The sequence below is a fragment of the Oikopleura dioica genome, chromosome XSR, assembly GCF_907165135.1.
Source record: "Oikopleura dioica chromosome XSR, OKI2018_I68_1.0, whole genome shotgun sequence".
Lineage (NCBI taxonomy): Eukaryota > Metazoa > Chordata > Appendicularia > Copelata > Oikopleuridae > Oikopleura > Oikopleura dioica.
Window position 1 is genome coordinate 11681033 of NC_137294.1, and position 17425 is coordinate 11698457.

The 17425-nt window shown below is 39.5% G+C and overlaps 4 protein-coding genes across 5 annotated transcripts; all 4 read right to left on the reverse strand.

Annotated features, from left to right (window-relative positions):
- Positions 1 to 3238: 3238 nt before the first annotated feature.
- On the reverse strand, positions 3239 to 5808 carry LOC145708331 (uncharacterized). The gene is made up of 8 exons (XM_081785991.1): positions 5640 to 5808; positions 5326 to 5596; positions 4939 to 5285; positions 4708 to 4892; positions 4451 to 4668; positions 3793 to 3943; positions 3647 to 3717; positions 3239 to 3607 (listed from the first exon to the last, which is right to left on the reverse strand). The coding sequence occupies exons 3-8, from the start codon at positions 5102 to 5104 to the stop codon at positions 3511 to 3513; spliced, it is 888 nt and encodes a 295-aa protein (XP_081642117.1). The 5' UTR covers positions 5105 to 5285; positions 5326 to 5596; positions 5640 to 5808; the 3' UTR covers positions 3239 to 3510.
- A 563-nt stretch (positions 5809 to 6371) lies between these two features.
- On the reverse strand, positions 6372 to 9540 carry LOC145707291 (uncharacterized). The gene is made up of 7 exons (XM_081784796.1): positions 9393 to 9540; positions 8766 to 9018; positions 8475 to 8717; positions 8073 to 8206; positions 7772 to 7899; positions 7231 to 7364; positions 6372 to 6623 (listed from the first exon to the last, which is right to left on the reverse strand). Exons 1-7 carry the CDS (start codon positions 9443 to 9445, stop codon positions 6528 to 6530), a joined length of 1041 nt encoding a protein of 346 aa, XP_081640922.1. The 5' UTR covers positions 9446 to 9540; the 3' UTR covers positions 6372 to 6527.
- Positions 9541 to 11032: 1492 nt separating this feature from the next.
- Positions 11033 to 13340, reverse strand: LOC145708001 (testis-specific serine/threonine-protein kinase 1-like). 2 transcript variants are annotated; one of them, XM_081785605.1, is made up of 9 exons: positions 13304 to 13340; positions 13012 to 13135; positions 12608 to 12690; positions 12438 to 12563; positions 12107 to 12146; positions 11881 to 12063; positions 11715 to 11833; positions 11622 to 11670; positions 11033 to 11202 (listed from the first exon to the last, which is right to left on the reverse strand). In XM_081785605.1, the coding sequence occupies exons 1-9, from the start codon at positions 13337 to 13339 to the stop codon at positions 11105 to 11107; spliced, it is 858 nt and encodes a 285-aa protein (XP_081641731.1). In that variant the 5' UTR covers position 13340; the 3' UTR covers positions 11033 to 11104. The 2 variants fall into 2 exon arrangements, with proteins under 2 accessions (XP_081641731.1, XP_081641732.1); XM_081785606.1 differs by having other exon boundaries at positions 12107 to 12141; positions 12433 to 12563.
- A 995-nt stretch (positions 13341 to 14335) lies between these two features.
- Positions 14336 to 17215, reverse strand: LOC145706734 (inositol oxygenase-like). The gene is made up of 8 exons (XM_081784168.1): positions 17099 to 17215; positions 16708 to 16803; positions 16371 to 16667; positions 16181 to 16234; positions 15923 to 15984; positions 15736 to 15879; positions 15432 to 15518; positions 14336 to 15379 (listed from the first exon to the last, which is right to left on the reverse strand). The coding sequence occupies exons 1-8, from the start codon at positions 17105 to 17107 to the stop codon at positions 15268 to 15270; spliced, it is 861 nt and encodes a 286-aa protein (XP_081640294.1). The 5' UTR covers positions 17108 to 17215; the 3' UTR covers positions 14336 to 15267.
- Between the last annotated feature and the right edge of the window lie 210 nt (positions 17216 to 17425).

The window sequence follows — 17425 nt, forward strand, 5'->3', positions numbered from 1 at the left end:
CTTTCTCGATTTGAATTCGAGCGCATAATTTTTCGCTGTGGCCGGCAATTAAGGAAGCGCGTGTCAACATTGCAATGTCTGCCAAGTTCGCTTAATTAAAACACTCAGCCGGTAATGGAGAGAAGGAGAGCGGACAGAGGTGCTCGAGCAATGAAAGCAGTTTTGTCAAAATCTGAGAAATTCGCTGAGAATCGCCACTGACACCGCCTCTTGAGAAATTCCACTGTGATCATTTCCCACTCGACAGGAGAGACCAACCACTAGTTAACACAAATGCACATCCTTTTTCCTTCAATCTGCCTTTTTTCTGAATATTCTTTGAAATTTCCTGCAAAAAAATGACCAGACAAAGTATTTTTGTTTATTATTCATAATGAAATTCACGTCTTTTATCAGTCACGCTAGTAACGGTTGACGTATCATTTTATATTGTTGTCTCTAATCATACAGCATCACAGTGGAGCATTTTGAGCATCATTTTAAGATATTTCTATTTGATTTTTGATCAACTAACGAACTAACTATTACACCCTTATAAATTGTCTAATTTATGAATAATGAATAAAATGTGGACAGTTGTTGAATAAATCATTCAGGATAACTCTTATTTTTCTTATGGTTGGAGACAAACGCTTTCACAGAAAAGCTGGTTGTGGAAATATTTCAAAGCCATCAAGTTTACCATCAAGGGCATATAACTAGTTGAGCTCCCAATTGATCATCATTTTGTATTTCTCATTTCTCTTGACTAATAATACCTTTTTCGAATTTTTATTTATATCTATCTGTCTCCCCTTATTTCCTTCGCCAAAACCAACATCCGCAATAAAGAAAACTCAGTCCCTAAATTGAAAATTTGACTAAAAATCATCCATCCTTCCTTCTTTTTGAATTTCCCATAAACAAGTGGCGTGTTTGTGTTTATCCCTATAAATTCTATTTAGCGCGTAATAATATATTTGGGAACTGCGCGGCGGGGAGACACAGGTGGCCACTCTGATGTCCGCTCGGGACATGTTCGATTTAGCTCTCACAGTCTCTAGAAGGGATGATTTGGAACCGCCGCCGCCGCACCGCAACACCTGCCTTTTTTTCTTCAGTTTTACTGATTCAAAAAATATTCAAATAGCTAATAAAAAACATTTTGTTTTCTATTTTCAGCTGGGCTCGGAAACCTGTGTGGAAAACCTGAGTCAGGGTCCTTACAGAAAATTTTAGTTATTTTGGCGAAGCCGCTATGCGGCTTTGTTTCTAAAAAGCCGCCGCGCGGCTTCTTATCAAAATCTTTTCAGGACCCTGACTCAGGTTTTCTACACAGGTTGCCGAGTTTTCTATTTTATTCCGGCGTTTAATAATTTAAATTTCCTTTCATTTTTAAGCTGAATAAATCGATTTAACAAACAGTAGCTTAAAAATGGTTCTAATCGAAATTGGCTGAAAACTGCTGAACATAAGCTGCTTTCACGGGCGCTTGAATGACCAGCGCGGCAGGCGCACGTGACAATCGTCGCGACTATTAGGAGTAATTCACGTCAACTGAGTGACAAACTCGAGACGTTCTCCCCTCCTCAACTTCGTTAAATGAATATTGTCCAAGACTAATCCATAAATGGCTTTATTTCGGCTCCAATGAGTTGAATTAGAGCTCGAACAGCTTCTTAATTTTGGGGGAAATATCATTTTCAAGCGGCCTTTTTTTGAAGAATTAACGAAGTGATATCCTTATTTTCGTTCTCCAAAATAGATGGTTACTTGAAATAAGGGTGTCACAATGTTAAATCTAGTCGAAACGAGAATGACAACTTTGCTCGGTAAACTATGTAGAAAACCTGAGTCAGGCTTCCTTTCTTAAAAGATTTTCAGGACCCTGAGTCAGGTTTTCTACACAGTTTACCCAGCAAAGTTGTCAGTCTCGTTTCGACTAGATTTAACATTGTGACACCCTTATTTAAAATAACACTCTATTTTACAAGGCAATAATAAGGATGTCACTTCGATAACTCTTGAAAAAAAGGCCGCTTAAAAATGATATTTCCCCCAAAATTAAGAAGCTGTTGGAGCTCTAATTTAACTCATTTGAGTCAAGATAAAGCCATTTATGGATTAGTCTTGGAAAAATTCTCTAACTTCATCTTTGTTCGCCAAATAAGGGCGTCACTCAGTTAACTCCGGGTGAAAGTGAGCTTGATTAGTTTTTTACGACCTTGACCTCATTGAATTATATTTTTGGCTTGATTGATTTGTGTAGCATTTTGAAGCTATGCTCGTAATTACATCTGCGGCGCACTTTTGGCGGGGTAGAAATTACGCCGATATTATTTTTGAGCTGTTTGGGGAGGACTGAAATAATAATGGAATATTGTGGACGATATAAAATGGACGTCGCCCTGTCCAAACTGAGCATTAGCCAAGCGAGTGCCAATTGCGGTCGGCGCACAGTTCTCAAACCCCCAATTACTCCCTTCTTCATCAAACACAATGCACAAATGTGATATCACTCCACTGTCCAAACAACGCTTTTAGAATACTGACTGATTTTGTAACAAGGCCGCCTTGTGTATGCGCAATTTCTTGCAACTGATAACCCTCCTTATGAGACATCTTCAGTTGCGTTTGAAAATCTGAAATTTTATCGCGGAATCGAAATTTTCCCTGCGAAAAATCAAACCAAAATTCAACTAAGGTCATTTATTAATCATCTCTTCCAGTAGTGACAAAAGAAACAAAAGTTTTCATAGGTTCATTTTCAATAAGGATTGGATTTTTTAAAAATATTTATCCTGTCTTCCCTGACAATATTTCATCTTGTATTGCTTCATTTAAATAAAATTTAAAATTCATTTCATTAATCTCATCTCACGCAAAGATTCAACTTATTTTTATATTGAATATCGTTTTTCATATCCTCTCTTTCCTTTAGAAATAACATACTTTACTAATAAATGGCTACTTTAATAGAAGGCGCCATTTTTCATCGCTCTCATCCTCTTCAGTTGATACTGCCCTTCTCTATAAATTTGGTCATTTGGCCTTTTGTATACTGAAAAATATAAAACATTATCGGTTGATTGAAAGATGCTTGCGAAAAATGAGCCAAAGTGTTGTACTGTGTGTCAAATTTATTAACTTTATATAACATCCTGCCAATTGTAGGAGAGGAAAGTGATGTGCTTACAGTTTCATTACAGATATAGATTTGATGATTTATTTTTTCAAAATATTTCTCCAGGAGTAGACAAAAATACCATTATATCATATAATTTATATGCAACATTTTGAGAAGAATTGAAATTTATTTTACAATTCTCATTTTTTTCTTTTGAATTGCCTCTTTGCGCGGGTCTTTTTCATTCCTAAAATTACATCCGGGGGAAACAAAATTTTCTTTTTAACATGCATAATTCATTTTAAAGTCAATTCCCAATATATAAATTTATTAATTGATATAAAGAGACATAAATATTTCTACAGTGAAAGTTTTACTGTAAAACAGATTCATAAGCATAAAATTTAGCAATTACCCCTTACTGAGCAATTGTAAAAATTGTTTGCCACCATTGAAATTTGCTCACAGAGAGCTCGCCAGTCATCATCATAATTTGCATTTCTTTAAAATTAGTTTATTCTACCTTGTTATCGTTGGTACCTGTCAGGATGATACAATCTGGTCGCTTTTGTAAGACATTCATTTTCGTTGTATATTGTGGCTATCGGCATCTAAAAATGGCTAAAGAAGTTGCACTGTTTAATAAAATACAAATGAAAAGGAGATTATTTATTATTAGTACTTACAGTACCCTTCTTTGGAGGATGATGTTCGGCCAAGAACGCGAGAAATTCTCTTGGTTCTTTTTTGTCGAAATTCTGCTTTTTAAACTCCTCTATCACCTCAATCCCCTTTTCTGAAGGCTGAAAGGTTACACCAAAAGTTGACATCTCTGCTCTTTAATTTTTATTGATTAAAATCTTCAGTATGAGGATCTTACGCGCAGAGTTCCAAAAAACGCAAAATTCTCACGTGCGCGTGCGTGCGCGTGCGGAGAAATTTAGAATTTCGCGTGGGCGTGCGTGTGCTTACGAAAATGACTCTTGAACACGCGTGCACACGCGTGCGCGCGCGTACGTGATCCTGCGCGTGCAACAAAGGAAAAAAATCGCACAATTTTAGCATTTTTAGGCCTCTATAATTTTTTCAGTAATTAATTCTAGAACAATTATTGCAAAAACTAATCAAAATTATTTTGAAAGATAGGAAAACCGAAAATTTTATGTGTTTGAATACACTCTGGAAATTGTTTTGGCATAAATTACCTGAAAACGCCAAATTCTCTAGGATTTTGATCACGCGCACGATCAGGCACGCGTGCGCGTGCGTGCGCAACAATTTTCAAAATCCGCAAACACGCGCACGCGTGCGCACGTACGCACTGTGTTTTGGAACTCTGCTTACGCGACTTTAGCAAGATATTCTCTTGATCTTTTGAGCCAAAAGAAACCACTTGTATATCCGTTTTCATGCGCCGAATGAATGCAATCTCTATAGTATTCCTTGGCTTTAATTTTTGCGTGGGGCCGTTCATCAAATTCAGCGTAAATGTATCCCATCTCAGAAGCTATCACACATCTTGCTTTTTGGTCGATTCCAATCGTCAGATCGTATGCTCGTTTCTTATTTTATGTTTACAAGTAGGAGTTTCAAATACATACAAGAAGATCAAGAGCATCAATTACTCCAGCTTGGCGTCTTTTACTATCAATAGCTCTACTCATCAATTCTCTAGCTTGATATAAATTTTGAAGGCCCTCGGATCGAGACAGGCTATCCCCGAGTTCATCTTGGAGCTCGTACAGTTGATTTATTTGCTCGTGAAACAGAACCTCCGTGTTAACATCTAGTTACTCATATATTAATTATCAGTCTTCTTAGAGATAGCCTACGCGGTAAAAGAGATTTTATTTCTTTGAGAAAAACCATTTCCATTCTTGTCCTATCCTTGAACCATGAGCGCACGTTTTCAATATTTTCGTACGGCGTTGCTCTCATTTCTTGGAGATAGTCCTTGTAATTCAGCGCCTCGTATGTGAGTTCTTTACAGACTTCCATCAAACTCACTGCTTTGACCTGAAGATTATCTGGTAGCAAAAGCAGACCAGCAGAAAGATATCTTAAGCAAATTTCTTTGAAGGTGAAATGGTAGTCGTCAGTCTTTGAAATATCCTTTATTTTTCGAGAGCACTTATGCAAACAGCGATTTTCTTGTCATTTTCCTTCTGCAAATCGGTTTCTCAATTATCGTTATTTCTTGATGCTTACAAGATTTTTACCGATCGAATCTGCTAAGTCACAACTTATTGCTCCATATCGAACGCATTCCACGAAATTGACCATGGATTCCTGAAAAGAAGAAGCTGCACCCGCGTCGAGGTTAAGTTTCGTGAACATTGCTTCAACATCATCACCCACATCAGATGGAAGATTCACTTCTTTAGCCAAATTATAGTATAATTCCCCAAGTCGATTGTAGCAATTGCTAAGCGATTTCGAAATTGAAATTTTTTCAATAACTCCAGCTCGAGATCGAAGAAATTGAACGACCTTAATTCAAACAAAAATTTAATGAATTCACGATGAGTTCAACCTCGTAAGCATTTTTAAAATGCCTGATCGCGGATTTTAATGAATCAATTTTCATTTCAAAATCCGATGTCTGTATAAAATTTATAAATGAGGTTTTTCCACTTTCTCGACTAATTTTAGCAACACTTATTTTTTTAGTATCGTTCATTGAGAGTTGTTGTGTAATTTCTCTCCCGGTTTATTGGAATTTCGATGTGTCGTTTTCCCTGGCGCCTGACTGTAAAAAATTACAGCGTAACAAAACAAATTTCATGGCGTGAAACGATCAAACAGAAAGTGTTAGACTTCTACCTGTCGAGTTATACCGATGAAAGTAAAGCATTGCCTGTGAAAAAAAAATTCGCCACTTCTAGCGCCTTTTTCCCAGTAGATTTATGTATTTCTCCTTTCCGCTCTAGACAATTAATTGGAGAAAAATATGCAAACTCGCATAATTAATATTAAAAGTAAAATGAGCGATCTGGTCAGTCGCTTGCTCGGAATATCTCGCCCGAATCGCCGATTGTTACCACGCCGAAGTGGTTGTCTGGCTCCTCCCAAGCCACCCAAACTTTCCTCGCTCGGCTCTTTCTTTTTCACCGCTGCTGCACCCTGTCAGGTTCTGGAAGAGCAAAAATGAAAAGCCGCGTAGCGGCTTTTTTTAAAAACGAAGCCGCTTTGTGAAAACAAAATTCACACAAGAAGGTACATTTCTTCCTTGATTGCAATCCAAAACAACCAGTATTTTTTTTACAATGTTCAAAATCATTTATGTATTTCAAGTTTTCATGCTTTGTCGTTGCCAGAAGAATGATTGTAGAAATTTTGTTAAAGTGTAAAAACAGTAGAATTATAATAAAACATTCGCATCGGGTCGCATCATCATTTCGCTAACAGAGCATTTCTCTTATTAGTTCATCTTGACGGGTTTGATCATGTTTTCGATTCTGCTCACGATGTCCTTCTTGGTTTTCGCCATGTCCTTGGTGAAGTCCTCTTCGTAAATCTAAATTGAAGAATGACGATTTTGGAGGGAGAAGGGGTCTAGTCTTGGTTTGGGAATCTGTGTTGAAAACCTGAGTCAGGTTCTGAAACGTTTAAATTATAAGCCGCGTAGCGGCTTTTTTTTGAAAACGAAGCCGCAAATCGGCGCGGCTTTTCATTTAGTATTCTAAGAATCTGACTCAGGCTTTTCACACAGGCTTCCGAGCAGAGCTTAAAAATCTATAAAAGCAAGACTAGGAAATGAGCCGGAAGCAGATCGGATATAAGTTTGTAACCAAGCAAGACGTTTTGAAAGTAATAGGCAATGCTTTACCAATTCTTTCGGAAATATAATTTGTTTGATTCGAAATTTATTGCTGCGCCAAACATGGCAGTAAAGCGGCGCGAAATTGGTGCGTCTCATCAAGATGTTAGCTTCATCTCGTCAATTTAATGAGCAGCGCTCATAAACCAGTGCATTCCGCGCTTTATGATGTCCTTTCCGAGTGAAAAAGTATCAATGATGCTAATTGCTCGCATTAAAAGCTCGTTATAAAATATAGTTTATGGGCGCTGCTGCTCTCAAAACCAAAGGCATCAAAACATGTCTGAAGAGTTTTAAAACGTACCTTGTGGTAGGCCTCCTTCGCCGGCTTGGCAACCTGATCGGAAATGAAGTTGCCTTCCAAATCCTTGATGTGGTTTCGTCGCACAATGACGGGGTGGATTTCGTCGTAGAATGGATGGGCCAAGTGTTTGCAGACTAGAAAAAGAAGAATTGAAAAGGACGCGATTCAAAATACTCAGAAGGGAAATAAACCGCTTCATTACTATTCGAGCTTGGCAACCTGTGTAAAAAAGCTGAGTCAGGATTGGAAACGGCTTCCTGACTCAGGTTTTTACAGAGATTGCCGTATGATCCGGTCCGTGGTTCTATTTGTTTTGATAGTAGGGGGTTATCATTCGAGCTGCCCCTAACCCTAAACCTAACCCAGGGGGTAGGCCCCCTGGGACCCCCCAGGAGGGGCCTAAACCAGGGGGCTTCGCCCCCCGGACCCCCCTTAAGAGTTCCCAGTCCCTAACCCTAACCACTAGCTCAGATTCTAGAGATCTTGGATGGCTCGAATCATAGGCTCGAATGATAACCCCTCTCTTCGTTTGTTTTCTTACTTGGAAGAAGCTCGTTGTAGAGATCGTGGGTGGAGTCTTTGACAGTCGAGTGATTGAGTTTGGACATTCGTCGGGCTGGAACATCCTCAGCATCATCAACTTCGTCTCCAAGGGATTGGCTCAGCTGTCTATAAAACGAGAATGGACTTGATGAACTATGGTTTCGGAGGAAAAATATAAAACTGTCAAAAACACGATTTTTATTGCTAACTTAAAAATTGCTACCGGAATTTGCAAAATAACGATTCGCTACAATGTAATTCATAGCTGGTAATAACTGATTATTGAACGTTTTTCTTACCTGGCACTGGCTAGCTGGTTGGCATCCCATTCTTCATCAGTGACGATGACCAGGAGTCGCTTTCGACCGGCGTGGTCGGCGCTGCTTGGGAGAGCCGCTTCCAATTCCTGGGCGAATTCATCCAAGGAGAGATCCTTGTTGATTTCAGCAATATTTTCTTTTACGTCTATTGCTGGTTGTATTTTGTGGTGTCAAAAGTGACGTTTTTATCGACTCTAGCTAAAGTGCATATTTGTGCGTCTTTGTCTACAAGCTTTGAAGCATGTTTTTGTTATTACATCTAACCCTAACCCAAACCCTAACCAACCAATTAAAATCCAGGGAAACGTAGCTTATTGATGGTATTGTAAAAAAATCGTTAAAGAGTTTGGTTAATTCTAGGGGAAAGAGCTGAAATCATGCCTGAAGAGCGAGGAAAAGCTGTGAGTTTCCGTCGAGAGCATCAACTCCTCGGAGCTGAGCGGGAAGCTGTCGATCTTGAGAAACAGTTGTTGGGCCGTGTTCGAAGTTGTACTGTCGAAGAGTCACGCCTTCGTCTTCGAAGAGAACACCCCGGCTGCCGGGCTTGTATTTGATGTCCTGGTTCTTGAATCCGGAGAATTGAACAACGGTCGCTGTCGCCAAGCTGGTTCTGTCGGCAACGTCCTAAAAAGTGATGTAAAAATGCCTCGTCGCTCGTTATTTTTTATTTACATTGACGAGTTGACCAGCCCAGTCCATTGCTTCCTCGAACTGGGTGCCGCTGGTGCTGGTATCTTTGCAGCTGGAGTCGAAGGAGTCGGAACCGTCGATGAGGATGACGAGATCGAGGGCGACTGGATTGTAGACATCTGGAACGGGCGTTGGTGGCTTCACTGGAGCTGGGCCGCAGAGACACTCGCCTCCGATTCGGATATCGTCGAGCTTGGCTTTTGTCACCACGGCTACTCGGGCATGGATGTTGATTCTGAAGAAATTCTCAAACTAGGACTTCAATTGGTCTTTCAATGTCTTTTAAAAATTCGCTCCCAGACATTGAAAACTGAGCTCAGAAACCTGAGTTCAAAACTTGAAAGAACTTGACTGAAAAGCCGCGTAGCGGCTTTCTTGAAATCGAAGCCGCAAAGCGGCTTCGTCAAGAAAAACCATTCCCATCCATGTTTTATTTCGGCGAAGCCGCATAGCGGCTTCGTTTCAAAAAAGCCGTTAGGCGGCTTTTCATTCAAGTTCTTTCAGGCCCTGAAAACAGTTTGCCGAGTCCAGCTTTTTCGGAAATCATCAAAAGATATATTCTCCCTCAATCGATCTCTCTCTCTCTCTGTAGGAAATGTCTGTACTCACTCTCCATGCATAGCAACCTCGGGTGAGGTGACGCAAATTTCTCTTCGAGGCATGTTGGTTAAAATCTGTTTCAGAACAAACTGATGCGATGATCAAAAAGCAAGCCAAAACTGCCTTTTTTAAGGCGGCCTCCAATAACGATTCTGATTTTACGATTTTCGGCACTCCCAAGGGCTACGGACTTCGAGCATAAGTTGTACTTATTTAGTACCAGATCTTTGTGAGAACCTCGCAAATACTTTTTAAGCACACTCCCGCATAGTAGCGCATTCTTTGACATCTTACTCTTAGGAATAGAAGTGAAAATATCAAAAGCTTTAGATAATGAGCAGATTCAGCTTTACAGGCCCAAAATGTCACGTTATCCATTTTTCAGCTTACAGTCATCCGTAGCCGGCCAAAGGCGCCTTTTTCGAATTTTCAAATTTTTGATCCCTCCTATCTCGAGCATTAGATTAACTATCATTTAAGACTCCCTCTATTTAATAGAATTCTTTACCACCTTCAACATACTGTGAGAAAACAAAATATCGATAAGAAAAAGTGGTCGAAAATAGCATTAGAAATTTAGCTTTGAACGGCTTTTCCCCTCAAAACGTCCACGTGTAGGAAGAAAATGACTTTTTTCACTACAATACTAAGAAAATCCACCTCGAAAGGGACGAGAAATGTGCTTTCCAGAACATCACCTATCGACGAAAATTACCAAAAAGATCAACTATATTCTTAAAGCTGTTTTCGCGGTAAACCCTAACTGTAACCCTAACCCTAATACTGTATTAGTAATACAGTTGTAATTCGTTTCCACAGATGGAGTTGCTTTCTTTTTCCCAAATATCATTTTTTGTGCATTTTTTCAAGCAAATTTAATGATCAACATTATCATAAATCAATTTTGTGTCAATCAAATCATGTGTGGCAAGAATTTAACGACGGGATTTTAATTTGACAAAAATGAAAAACAAAAATTTACTGTTTTTTTCTCGTCATTCTATGGCCAATAAAGAATGTCAATAAAGCTAAACTTATCTTCGAAATTCCTCGCACTAAAAGTTTCACGAAGGTCAGATGGCTTTGGTGAGAGTTATTTTCGAAGAGTCTCAAGTTCAGAATGTAAACTTATGATGATCATCAAGTCTCTTTTTTTTGAAGCTACTACGCCAGTATTTTAAAATTTAAAATTAAAATTTTTAAATTACTAGAATAAAATGACAGGCGAAAAAAAGGGAAGGTGTCTTGAACCGACAAAAAAATTTCGACAAATTTTCCGTGGAAATTTTCAACCAATCAGAAGCCTGGATTTGGCAAATCGGCCAATCAGCAGCCGAGTAGCCGCCCACGCAAAATTTGTCGAAATTTTTTTGTCGGTTCTAGACACCACCCCGAATAAAACCGCATTTCTTCCTTGATTGCGGAAAAATTTGAAACAAAAAAGCGCGATTTCTACTAAAAAACTATCCGTCCTGGGCTCGCCAACCTGTGTAAAAACCTGAGTCAGGGCCCTGAAAAAACTTGAACAAAATACGCGCCTTTCACAAGCCTGACTCAGGTTTCCACACAGGTTGCCAATGCAAACACTCAACCCTTTTTTGCAAAACATCGAAGCAATCCCAAAACAAGAAGACACAACAAACGCGTGGTTAAATAAAATCATAAAATCATTGTTGTTTTTCCTTGTGGTTGCAGAAAGCGCGTTTCTCTATTCGTCTTCTTTATTTCTTGTTCATCCATTTTGATTTGAAAATTTGCTCCATCGTTATTCTCCGATTATGATCGAACGACAGGATGTGCAGAAGCAGGTCTTTCAATTCTGCTCAAGGCTCAGGATGTTAACTCTTAATTCATGGTCCTTGTTGTCGTTTCCGGCAGATTATTAAAGCTCGAAAAAGTCAGGAGAATCTGGCTCCTGTATCCTGTGGAGAACTGGGCTCGGCAGCCTGAGTAGAAAACCTGAGTCAGGGTCTGAAAGACTGAAAATGAAAAGCCGCGTAGCGGCTTTTTTAAAAACGAAGCCGCGAAGCGGCTTCGCGAAGTTATCATTCAATCTCATTCTAAAGTTCTGGCGAAGCCGCTTTGCGGCTTCGTTTAAAAAAAAGCCGCTACGCGGCTTTTCATTTTAAGTCCCTTACAGACCCTTACTCAGGTTTTCTACTCAGGTTGCCGAGCCCAGCCATCCAAGATAGCAATAATTTTGGACCTCGATACATGTTTTGATAAATGAGCCTTTTCCTTTAGTCAAATTCGGCAATATCGAAGATGGAATGTGAAGTGGTGCTCGCTAAAAATAGAAAATACGAAACAGAAAAGACGAAATTCACCAACCTGGTCGGACAGAAGAGTTTTAATGTTGCTATCTCGGAAAGGCATAGAGCTGCAAATCATGATGTAAAGAATCACTCCCATGCTCCAGATGTCAGCTTTCGTCCCAATGTACGGAGTCCCTTTTTTAGTCGAACTTTAGATCGTCAGTAATTCATCAAAACTGTACCTTGAAGGAGCTCAGGAGCGGCATAGGCGGCAGATCCACAGAATGTCTTCGAAAGATCAGTTGGCTTGAGAGAACGGGCGAATCCAAAATCGGCGATTTTGATTGTATTGTTCGAACAAATCAAAATGTTTTCGCATTTTAAATCTCTGTGGACGATTTCGTTCTCGTGAAGATACTTGATTCCTTTGAAAGAATGCTAAAGAAGATTTAATTTTTGCGAGCTTACCATTGCACATTTCCGTGAAAATTCTTCGGCAGTCGCTTTCCTTTTCGCAAAGGTTCTGTTTCAAAGTAAATGGTCAGTAGTTCTAGTAGGGTTAAATAATTCTACAACAGTGCCAGACGATAACGAACTTTCCCATCAAGGAAAATCTGTTTCCTGATTGGTTGACTTTGTTTTCTCAACCAAACAGAAGCCATCATTTCTTGCGTCAGCGAATCACAAGATATCCCTCACCCTAACTCCCTTCAGATACCCTGGCCCGAACTCAAACCCTAACCCAGTCGATAAAGCAGTAACTACACGTCCTACTGTCATCGTAAAGTCAGAACCATGCCTTTAGCGACCCGCGAAGACGTACAAAAGCCAACAGATCTCCCTTGCCAGCCCATTCCAGCGCGATGAAGACTTTGTGGTTGATCGTTATGATCTCGAACGTCTGCACAACATTCGGATGATGAACCTAAAAAGAAGAATTCAAACTACCTCGAAGAAATCGCTCCGTACTTTTCGCAGTATTTCAAGCTCACGGGGGAGAAACTTTTCCAGAAAATCCTTGGGCGCCGTCTTTTTGTTGATGATCTTTATCGCTATTTTCTCAAAAAAAGGATCAATACTTGCACCTTCCTTATTATACTCAATCTGGCCTCGACACCCTGCGTAAAATTCCTGAGTCAGGGTCCTAAAAGATCCCTAATGAAAGCCGCGTTCCAAAGAACGAAGCCGCTTTACTTCGTTTTTTGTTGCATATTTTTTCAGTACCCTGACTCAGGATTTCTACTCAGGTTCCCGAGTCTAGATAGAAGTTTTCTTTTCCCTTCTTTCTTATCGATTTAAAAGTCCTAGTTATTTAGTTAATTATTCCTAAAATAAACCTCTTTTTACTGTCAAAAACGTGCAGTATTGATCACTGATTTCCTTTTTCTCAGCTGGACTCTCGCCTGGTTTCGACCACGTACAGTGTTTTACCTTACTGTAAGTGCCTTCTCCCATCTCGGCACCGATCGTGTAGCCATGACGAGCGAGAATCTCGGTCTAAACTCGGCCTTTTCAACTTTTCAAAAAAAAAAATTAAAAATTTCAAGCTCTTTAAGAAACACTTTCGAAAATACAAATTTTAATTTTTTGATTGACGCTAGAAAATTCAAAATTTGGCAAGAGCGCTCGTTTTTAACAAGTTTTAAAATGATGAAAAAGCCTTGCCTCATTTATAGGACCGGCAGCCACGGGGGGTACCATCGGAAAACTGGTGGAAGTAAAGCATAATCCTTAACCGATACATTTCGTTTCTAGAAAATCGTATCCCAGTTCCAGGTATTTTTCAAAACATCGATGATTTTACCAATTTTTTTTTCGATCAATTCAAGTTACGTAACCATTTCCAGAGCATTATTTCAGGGTTGATTTTTCCCTTTATTTTTTCGTTCTGGGCTCGGAAACCTGTGTAGAAACCTGAGTCAGGGTCCTGAAAGAGATTCAGAAATACATTGAAGTAGTTATCTTGTCGAAGCCGCTTTGCGGCTTCGTTTTTAAAAAAGCCGCTGCGCAGTTTTTTACTAAAGCTGTTTCAGGACCCTATAGATCTCTAATCTCTAATGCCTCACAGACCCTGACTCAGGCTTTCTACACTGGCTGTCGAAGCAAGGAAACTGACATTCGAGCTTTTGTTCTTGACAATTTTTAAGAAGTATATTTTGAACTTTGAAATAAATGAATGAAAAGAAGTCGTAAATGCAGTTTTCTAGCCTAATTGACGGTAAAATGAATGAATATTAATTCAAATCCTCTTTTTTTTTCGTCGAACGAAAAGGGCATTTTCGCACCTCAGTCAGGTCATTACAGTATCTTCAGCAAAGGTTAACGAAGTAGTCTGAGGAGATGCTAATCTCTAACGAGCTGGAAAATTGCAACAGCAAAATAAGCCTCAAAAAAGCAAAAGAAAAGACGCCTTCAAAAGCGATTTTTGTGAAATCATGAAAGAGACCAGTGAAAATTTGGAAAATGTCTTCTTACCAGGCTGGGCACGGGAATCGAAATCGACTCTTTTAAAAATTACGAGAATTGGCGCTTGAATTTTGTAAAATTTCGGAAAAAAGAACGCTCTGGAAAGAAATTTGCTTGGATGCTGTGTTGGTTTAGTACTCTTTGCCGTGCTAATTTTTATCAACTGGATATTTATTTCAAAGGAGAAGAAGAAAAAGGAAAAGGAACAACAGAGAGTTGCTAAATTGAAAGAAAAAAAGTAAGAACCCACTCATAAAAGAGGGGTCCCCTTAACTTCCTTTCAAGGCTTTAAGTCTTAAGGGTGTCAACAACGATTTCGCCAAAGTTTTGAGACCGTTTTAGGTTAGATAATCTAAACGCAAGTTTAATTTTTTGGATCGTTGTTGACACCGTTGTTGAAGCGACATCCTTATTTCAACAAATTCTAGTGCAAAACAGGAAGAAGCTGAGCATTACCGTCTGGAAGAGCGGCGATTGAGCAAAGTCTAGGGCTGTGATAAGAAAATCAACCCCCAGAAATTCTTTAAGGGGATACCTCCGACTATTTTTCTTAGGTTTTTCGGGGTCCCGAGAAACTTATGCACCAAAGAAAAAATTGATACCTTAAGGGTATCACGCTAATTTTCAAATATGAAAATCCAAAAAATGGCCAAAATCGGTTTTTTGGCCAGCGAGGAAATTTGGGCCATTTTTCGGCCTTTTTTCGGCGGGAGCATCTTCTTCGCCACATTTTCTAGCCCTAGTGAGTGCATCTCGTCACAAAAAAAAATTTTGCTTCGGAAAATTTTCGAAAAACCAACTGGTGGAAGAATAACCCAAAAAAATATTGATTTTCGTCCCTCGCTAGCCAAAAAACAAAGATTTTTGACGAAAAATTGCGTTTTTGGGGGCTAGACCCTTAAATTTTTCAAAAATTTTAATTTTTTTGGAAACCCAAGATCCAACTTAGTATCCATCTGGAAACAAAATTTGGGGATTACGAGAGCCTAGAGTTGCGCCATTTTTCTTATCACAGCCCTAGCAAAGTCCGTCAGTTGAATACACAAAGAAAGAATACCGTTTGCTTTGACGATGAAACAGACTTACTATCGCGAAACAACAATAATAAGTCAAATACAATTATCACGATAACATAATTTTGATAACATATTGAAAAAAAACAGCTAGAACTTGACTTTTCCAGGAATGTACTTGTCGATCAAGCTTTGGTAGTATTCCTTCAGTGCTGCTTTGTCGGGCAGGGCATCGTCTGACTTTGTGTACAAGTCGAAATTGCTAAAACAGGAGAAATTGGAAATCGGAAATCAAGAAGGAGTAACTTGGTTACCTGAACGCTTTCACTTCTTCCCGCATTTTGTTGTCTTCTTCAGTGCAGAAATGACCGTACGCCTTTCCGGTGTGCCAGGGGTAGAAGCTATCAAAAAGTCTTGATTTTAAAAGTAAACTTTCATTTGTCAATGATCTTTTGGATGATTTTGGTTGATTAGGGTTAGACCTAACCTCTGGGGTTAGGGTTAGGGCCAATTCAACCCTAGACCTAACCCTAACCTCGATTGGTCTTCTAACAAAGAAACTGGCTTTTGATTGGAATCCCCATCAAATTGTACCAAACCCTTGATAATGCTTCTCACCTGTGAAAGCGAATCATATACATGCCCATCTTCGGAATCGTGGCTCCATGATTCTTCAAAACTTGGTAAAGATACTCGTCATGGCCCCACGACATTTGCAAGTTGTTGATTCCGCAGTTTTTCTCGTACATTCCGTATTTCGTGCTACAGGCATTATTTCAAAGGACTATTCTTTGAGAAAACTGACTTGTATTTTGGATTCATCTGGTCCTTGCATTCATCAAAGGTGTCCGCGGAATAGACCACTTCCTGTTTTTCGGCTTCAATTTGAGCTCGTCAACCTGTGTTGAAAACCTGAGTCAGGGTCTGCAAAGCTTTTTAGCGCCACTTTCAGACCCTGACTCAGGTTTTCAGCACAGGTTGCCGAGTTCAGGCTTCAATAATAATTACTAATTATTAATAAGTTTTGTTATTAGCGAAGTTTTTCTGTATAAGAGGCCGTTAACTTTGCTGGAGCACAACCCACGGGATAAATGTCCCCAACAGCGGCCCACTGTGGCTTTTGCGAAGTCGAAAAAGTGATCGAATTGAAAATTGGATTATGAAGAGTTATTACCTCCGGAGATGATAAATTTAATTGGATTAGGCTTATGAATTATGATGATCGGAAATAGAGGTGTTTCGAACTCGCATTCCTGCTCATAAAAGCACATGATCTTGCCAAGGTCGTGAATGAGGCCAACCAGGTGCATCCAGTCGCGCTCCGGGTAGGATTTGCGGATTCCCTCGGCTGTCTGGTACGCGTGGTACACGTTCGGCACATCGCAGTCCGGATCCGACTCGTCGATCAAGTCGTTAAGGCGATCCAGAGCTTCCATGATCGTCAACGACTCGTGGTCGAAGTTCATCCACTTTTTCCGCTGCTCAAGGCCGAATTGAACCGTCTGGTTCGTGTGCATCAAGCGGTAGGTTCGTTTTACTCGCTCGAAATGCTCAAAACTCAATCGAAAAAGAGACGTTTTGGAAGCTTACTTTTCCTCCTTCGGAATAGTCTCTGAAAGCGTCGGGTAATTTATCGGCGAATTCGGGATCATCTGGGCGGAATTTCGTGCTTGGATCGATTATTATCTGAAAAAAAGAACGATCAAAAATCTAAAATTCACGGAAAAATTTACAGTTTCTTCAAAAAATAATAGAGTAAAACCCTTATTAAAGACCATTTTTAAACACCAGCCAAACATGGGCTCGGCAACCTGTGTGAATTTCCTGAGTCAGGGTAAAAATAGATCGAAATGATAATTTGGCAAATTTCTCAGAACCCAGACTCAGGATTTCTACACAGGTTGCCGAGGCCACCGCCGAAAAATAAAGAATCTTCTCAAGAAAACTGAATGTCTGAATGTGTATTCTGAATCTCACTTACAACAGTCATCTCTTGTCAAGAGTCTATTTCTATCTTTGAAATAAAAGAACGATTGGACTCGTAAATAAAATTGTCCGTGGGCGAAGAAAGGCAAGAAACCGTCAAACAAAATGTCACGTTTAGAAATTGTTTTGAAATAAAAAAGCATCGAAGATTAAGATTAGACAAAGCAAACCAACTTTGGACAACGCCTTGCGAACTTTGAAATTCTCGTGTTTCTCCCGGATGAACTATCAATCCCGGGGTCAAAATAAGTCAATAAAAGAACAAGGAGAGAATTGCCATGTTTGTGCTTCTAGCGCTATATATTAAAAACAGCATTAAATT

What these genes read in the sequence shown, in the direction of transcription:
- LOC145708331 (XM_081785991.1), bottom strand. Translation starts at nt 5,104, where the DNA reads ATGGAAGTCTGTAAAGAACTCACATACGAGGCGCTGAATTACAAGGAC. An exon ending in GAATATCTTGCTAAAGTCGC is followed by an intron (nt 3,944 to 4,450) that starts GTAAGCAGAGTT and finishes TAAAAATTAAAG; the next exon opens with AGCAGAGATGTCAACTTTTG. An exon ending in AGATTGTATCATCCTGACAG is followed by an intron (nt 3,608 to 3,646) that starts GTACCAACGATA and finishes CTAATTTTAAAG; the next exon opens with AAATGCAAATTATGATGATG.
- LOC145706734 (XM_081784168.1), bottom strand. An exon ending in TCATGTGCTTTTATGAGCAG is followed by an intron (nt 16,235 to 16,370) that starts GAATGCGAGTTC and finishes ACTTCGCAAAAG; the next exon opens with CCACAGTGGGCCGCTGTTGG. An exon ending in TGGGTTGTGCTCCAGCAAAG is followed by an intron (nt 15,985 to 16,180) that starts TTAACGGCCTCT and finishes GCCGAAAAACAG; the next exon opens with GAAGTGGTCTATTCCGCGGA.
- LOC145708001 (XM_081785605.1), bottom strand. Translation starts at nt 13,339, where the DNA reads ATGGTACCCCCCGTGGCTGCCGGTCCTATAAATGAG. An exon ending in AGCTGAGAAAAAGGAAATCA is followed by an intron (nt 12,691 to 13,011) that starts GTGATCAATACT and finishes TTGAGAAAATAG; the next exon opens with CGATAAAGATCATCAACAAA. An exon ending in TTTCACGGAAATGTGCAATG is followed by an intron (nt 12,064 to 12,106) that starts GTAAGCTCGCAA and finishes ATTCTTTCAAAG; the next exon opens with GAATCAAGTATCTTCACGAG.
- LOC145707291 (XM_081784796.1), bottom strand. Translation starts at nt 9,445, where the DNA reads ATGCCTCGAAGAGAAATTTGCGTCACCTCACCCGAGGTTGCTATGCAT. An exon ending in GGGCTGGTCAACTCGTCAAT is followed by an intron (nt 8,718 to 8,765) that starts GTAAATAAAAAA and finishes ATCACTTTTTAG; the next exon opens with GACGTTGCCGACAGAACCAG. An exon ending in CTACAACGAGCTTCTTCCAA is followed by an intron (nt 7,365 to 7,771) that starts GTAAGAAAACAA and finishes TTCTTTTTCTAG; the next exon opens with TCTGCAAACACTTGGCCCAT.